We start from the raw sequence: 6,009 nt of genomic DNA, 5'->3' as shown, positions 1-6,009 counted from the left end.
GCATGGGCAAGCTGGGCCAAGGCTCTATGACTCCATCATATTTTTCTTGGAGTGGAGCTTCGAACACTGGCCGTTCAGTCACCACCCTGAGGTATACACAATCCATTCCACGCCTCAATGGACAATAACAGTGGACAGATCACAACTTTCAGGCAGTCCACCACTGGTTGAAGACTCCCAGGGCAGCTTAGCTCCAAAGAGTCCGAGTGGGAGAGATATGAGGTAGCTGGAAGCATGGGTGAACACGTTACGTTGGCACATTTCAACATTGTGGAGAATTGGATCTGGGTCCCCACTGTGAAGAACAATGTGAACTTTGGTCCCATTTGGTTCCTTTGTGGCTCGTTACACTGCTGGGTTGGGACAATGGAGTAAAAGGGGCTGTGTTCAGTGGGGTTTGGGATAGTTGTAGAGGTTAAAGGAATGGAGGGGTGGGGGGGGAGAGTTCTGACCACACACCCACCGCACCAATTCCAGTTCAGGACTGCACACTCGGTATTCAGTCGAGGGACATTTAAGCTCCTGTCCCACATTGGAAAACCTGAACGGAAACCTCTGGAGACTTTGCGCCCCACCCAAGGTTTCCTTGCGGTTCCCGGAGGTTGCAGGTGGTTGCTGGATGTTGCAGGTAGTGGAAGCAGGTAGGGAGACTGACAAAAACCTCCGGGAACCGCACGGAAACCTTGGGTGGGTCGCAAAGTCTCCAGAGGTTTCCGTTCAGGTTTCCTAAGTGGGACAGGGGCATTACAGATTGATTCACTCCCCCACTCCGCCCCATCTGGAACCTGAGCGGACGTTTTCACGTCCCTGGTTGTTCACAGATAGGGAGATGTTCGGAACTGCACGGCCGATATTGCCACGACCCATCCTCGGACACCACAGCACAATCTCCATCCGTACCATTCTGTTGACCGCTCGCCCAGAACCTGGAGAAGGAGAGAGATGCCAATTGGAACGAGTGGGCAGTGTATAATTCAGGAAGGGATTCTGTCCACTGCCCGAGTTCCTCCTGTTGATCGGTGGTTAAATATTTAACTGCTGCCTAATATACCTTTAAAATGAAACAAGTAGGGGTAAGATAATGGTGCCAGGGTTGGATTCTTTGCATGTTCCTGCTAGTACCATCATCCATCTATGATGCGGCAGATATTTTGTTCACAGACACTGACGTTCCTTCTTAGTTTTATCTCATATTTGAACCATTCCTACAAAGACCCAAGAACTGGACGCAGGTATATGCCGAGGAAAATTGACAGACAATTTCGTGGATTTCTGCAGCCCGATTCATGCTTAGTTTCATCCTCACACTGCCGCCGCTTTGTCAACTGGACCATCCAGTGTTCCCGAACCTCAATGTATATCCCCATCTCTTGTTCTTGCTCCTAGCGTCTGTCAGCTTGCATTTCCCCCCCACCCTCTCTTGTATCTGCCACTAACTGTCTGACCATTAACTCCCTGTCCATGACTCCGTTTCTCTCTCCACATGGGCTTCTCGACTTGCTGAGTATTTCACCTTCACAGATCTCCCAAATCCACTGCGAGTTCTATGCTGCATTGTAGGTTTTTCAGTTTTACCAGCCAGCCAATTAGTTTGGTTTAGTTTAGTTTAGTTTAGCTTAGAGATACAGCGCGGAAACAGACCCTTCGGCCCAGCGATTCCGCGCCGACCTGTGATCCCCGCATATTTACACTATCCTTTGTTTCGTATCCACAAAACTTTTGTTCTCCCTCCTTTTAAACCCGAGAGCCAACATTTTTACTCAGAAGGTGGTGGAATGGAATGGAATGAGCTGCCAGAGGAGGTAGTTCAGATAGATTTAATAACAATATTTCAAATACACCTGGTACATGGATAGGGAAGATTCAAGAGGGATATGGGCCAAATGCAGGCAATTCCAATTCAGGAATCACTCGGGCGGCGCTGGGTGGAGTTTGCTGATTTACAACGCCAGCGACCCGGGTTCGATCCTGACTTACAGGCGCTGTCTGTGCGGAGTTTGTACGCTCAGCCCGTGACCGCGTGGGTTTCCACCAGGTGCTCCGGTTTCCTCCCACACGTGCAGGTTTTTAGATTGTGTAGGAAAGAACTGCAGGTGCTAGTTTAAATCGAAGGTAGACACAAAATACTGGAGTAACGCAGCGGGACAGGCATCATTTCTGGAGAGAAGGAATGGGCGACGTTTCGGGTCGAGACCCCTGTTCGGCTGAATGCTGCCCATTCCTTCCCTCCAGCGATGCTGTCTGTCCTGCTGAGTTACTCCAGTTACTCCAGCATTTTGTGCCTATCCAGGTTTGTAGGTTAATTGGCTAATTTTGAAAATTGACCCTAGTGTGTAGAATAGTGGAAACGTATTGCTTATTGGCACTGGTTGGCACGGACTCGGTGGGCCGAAGGGCCCGTTTCCACGCTCCATCTCCAAAGTCTAAAGTCCCTGTCCCACGTAGGAAACCTGAACGGAAACCTCTGGAGACTTTGCGCCCCATCCAAGGTTACCGGTTGCAGGTGGTTGCCGGAGGTTTGCAGGTAGTGGAAGCTGGTAGGGAGACTGACAAAAACCTCCGGGAACCGCACCTTGGGTGGGGCGCAATGTCTCCAGGGGTTTCCGTTCAGTTTTCCTAAGTGGGACAGGGGCATTAAGTAGCAATGTTACAAAATTTTGAGATTTTAAAAATCAAGTCTGCAATTTATCCCATCAGATAAAGCATAAACATAAGTTTAATTTGACACCTAATTCACTTTCATATCTCAAGTATTTAAAAAGTTATGGCCATTTTCATACTGGGAAATGAGCATCTTGTTCCCTATTGATTTTCTATGGACATAACAAAAAAGCTGTGATCGTGAACAGTCAAAAGCCCATAACTTTCTTAAAAATTAAGAGAACTGAATGAAATTTTCAGTTATCATAGATTGAAGCATTCTGAAACAAATATAAAATAATCTTACTTGGATGACCTGAAATTAAAGCATATAATTAGTTAGTTACCCAATTGTAGCTAATTTCAGACTTCAATTACTAGATCTAAACATCTATCCATTTCTTAATAAATGATTAACATTTTTAAATAGCCTAAATGTCCAAATAATATTCACAAATAATTCACAATAAAACATGATTTTTAAATCTCATTTACATTAATTTATAGGCCAAATGGAAGGAATTTAGTGTTTAATTGCTGTAAATAAATGCCCATTTAAATCAGCTTTCTAGTGGGATCCTGTGAACGCGCTGGTTTAGAACGTTCACATTGCGGTAGATTTGTGCCCCAAATGCCCAGAAAAATACTGCGGGATATAGTGGGCCCAAAATGAGCTACTCGCAATATTAAACTTTGGATAAAAGGGATCTTTAGAAGCCCTTTTTAATGTAAAAATATACAGCATACCTTCAGTTGACTGCTTTATGAGACCCTGCGGTTGCTGGTGTTCGCGGGTTTAGAGATTGATTTTTAAACTACTATAACTATTTTACGAGGCCTTTAAAACTAATAATAGCTTTTGCGACGGGGTCTTTCAGCGATTTTTCGTTAATAATTAACTAGGCTGAACATCCTCGATTTGAACAGCCTAGAGAAAATCGCGTTTTAAACCCGCCCCCTCTAAACGGCGCCAAAATCGCGCACACCGCAGCGGCAGATTTTCAGCGACGTTTCAGGTAGGCTTTGCAACATACCTACATTAAGATGCATCCGAGAAAAAAAACAGAGGGAGTTGACTGGAAACTGAGGGTTAGCAGGAGGGCAACACGAGATATACTGCACACACCTTTAAATTAACTTAAGTTAACAGGGGCCTCCAGGAATGCCGTGGTTAAAGATACCTCACCGGGGGATAGAAACCAACACTCACTTGACATTCGCGGTATAATCACTGCCATCCACCCAACGCCACGTCCCTTCAGTCGTACAATGGAGTCCAATCCAATAGTCACAATTTCTATACCGTCGAATATACTCCTGCCGTGTAAACAACAACATCCATATGAACAGGTTTTGTCGTATTAGTGACACGACAAACATATTATTTAGCCCTGTATCGGGACACAATGGGTCACGGCAGTCAATGGGTTAAAGTGGACAGGGGGCGAGGGCAGAACAAACTATGTTGCAAACTGGCTAATTAGAGAACACGTGTCTCAGTTGCAAAACAATTTTAGGTCAGAACAACACTGCACACACACACACACACACACACACACACGCGCACGCACGCACGCACGCACGCACACGCACACACACACACACACACACACACACACACACACACACACACACACACACACACACGATCTTCCATCTTACCCCACACCCCCGCTTTCTCCCCTCCCCTCTGTCCAACCTACTTCTCGCCTCCAGTTCCCCTTTCGCCGACGTTCCTCCCTCAAGCTGCACAATTCGAATCTCTTAAATCCTCTTGTCTCACACATTCTGGCCTTTGTCAAACATCTGCCTCGCCAGTAACCTATTACCTGTCAGGCCTTCCACGGACCCCCCCCCCCCCGCTTACTTTTAGCTGGCTCCCCCCCTTCTACCCTTCACCCCCACTATTAGTCTGAAGAAGCGTCCCGAACCAAACCATCATATATTCCTAGGTACACAAAATTGCTGGAGGAACTCAGCGGGTGCAGCAGCATCTATGGAGCGAAGGAAATAGGCGACGTTTCGGGCCGAAACCCTTCTTCAGACGGCATCATATATTCCTGCTCTCTAGAGATGCTGCCTGACCCACAGAGTTACTCCAGCACGTTGCGTCTTTTTTAGTGCCTTGCTGTAGCCTTTAAGCACACGGATGGAGCAAATGGATGCCGATACGCACTGTTTATAGATCAATTAATTGTGTCCTGACGCGGCACCAAACGTGGTGAATAAACCGTTGCTGATTCAATGAGATAAGAGGTTCGAAATACATACACGTTGGGTCCAGTGACATAGAAGCATAGAAACATAGAAAATAGGTGCAGGAGTAGGCCATTCAGCCCTTCGAGCCTGCACCGCCATTCAATATGATCATGGCTGATCATCCAACTCAGTATACTGTACCTGCTTTCTCTCCATACCCCCTGATCCCCTTAGCCACAAGGGCCACATCCTCTTAAATATAGCCAATGAACTGTAAGTTTCTATAAGATCCCCCCTCAATCTTCTGAATTCTAGCGTGTACAAGCCGAGCCTATCCAGTCTTTCTTCATATGAAAGTCCTGACATCCCAGGAATCAGTCTGGTGAACCTTCCCTGTACTCCCTCTGTGGCAAGAATGTCTTTCCTCAGATTAGGAGGCCAAAACTGTACGCAATTCTGTGATTGTCGCTGTAGCTGAGCGAGGTTGTTGACTAGAGCCCAGCTACCTGTCGACTGGGTGATCTCAAGGTGAGATATGTTTACGTACTAGGATTTTCCCCTTAACCTATGACGTCACGTGACAACCCTCGTAACTATTGACGAGGGTTGGACCGCAAGTGGTCTGACTATCAGCTGACGCCACAGTCCCTCATTTGGGATTAACTACCCTTGTTATTAATGCATCATCCATGTCAGTGTCCATTAATAGCTACCCCTTATTTTCCACATGGAATGTGAGGAATGAGATGCCCGAAGTGAGACAGAAATGTAAATAAGTGTAATGCAAAAAATATATAATAATCCTACCTGTTCCCCGTCACTGTCAATGACCACAAGAGTAGCGTTCATTACGGTGCAGAGATTCTGAGCTTTATTCCATGTTTGTTCGGTGGAGGAGAAGAAGTAAAGGGTTTGATTGAACAGTCTCCATTGGTCGAAAGGCTGGCCAAAGGATAGATCTACAAAGACAGTAATAGATTAATGTTAGGTGTAAGGAGGAACTAATACTGGTTTAAATCGAAGATAGACACACAAAACTGGAGTAACTCAGCATCTCTGGAGAGAAGGAATGGGTGATGGACATATCGAAACGTCACCCATTCCTTCTCTCCAGAGATGCTGCCTGGCCAGCTGAGTTTCTCCAGCTTTTTGAGTCTACCTTAGATAAAT

General features: G+C 46.2%; 1 protein-coding gene across 1 annotated transcript; it reads right to left on the bottom strand.

Moving 5' to 3' along the window:
* Positions 1-765: 765 nt before the first annotated feature.
* On the bottom strand, positions 766-5,794 carry LOC116970393 (hepatic lectin-like). The gene is made up of 3 exons (XM_033017048.1): positions 5,647-5,794; positions 3,851-3,957; positions 766-926 (listed from the first exon to the last, which is right to left on the bottom strand). Exons 1-3 carry the CDS (start codon positions 5,686-5,688, stop codon positions 800-802), a joined length of 276 nt encoding a protein of 91 aa, XP_032872939.1. The 5' UTR covers positions 5,689-5,794; the 3' UTR covers positions 766-799.
* Positions 5,795-6,009: the final 215 nt, after the last annotated feature.

Source organism: Amblyraja radiata, unplaced genomic scaffold, assembly GCF_010909765.2.
Source record: "Amblyraja radiata isolate CabotCenter1 unplaced genomic scaffold, sAmbRad1.1.pri scaffold_831_ctg1, whole genome shotgun sequence".
Classification (NCBI taxonomy): domain Eukaryota; kingdom Metazoa; phylum Chordata; class Chondrichthyes; order Rajiformes; family Rajidae; genus Amblyraja; species Amblyraja radiata.
Note: the sequence above shows the minus strand (reverse complement) of the source record. Positions and strands in the feature narration are given on the sequence as shown.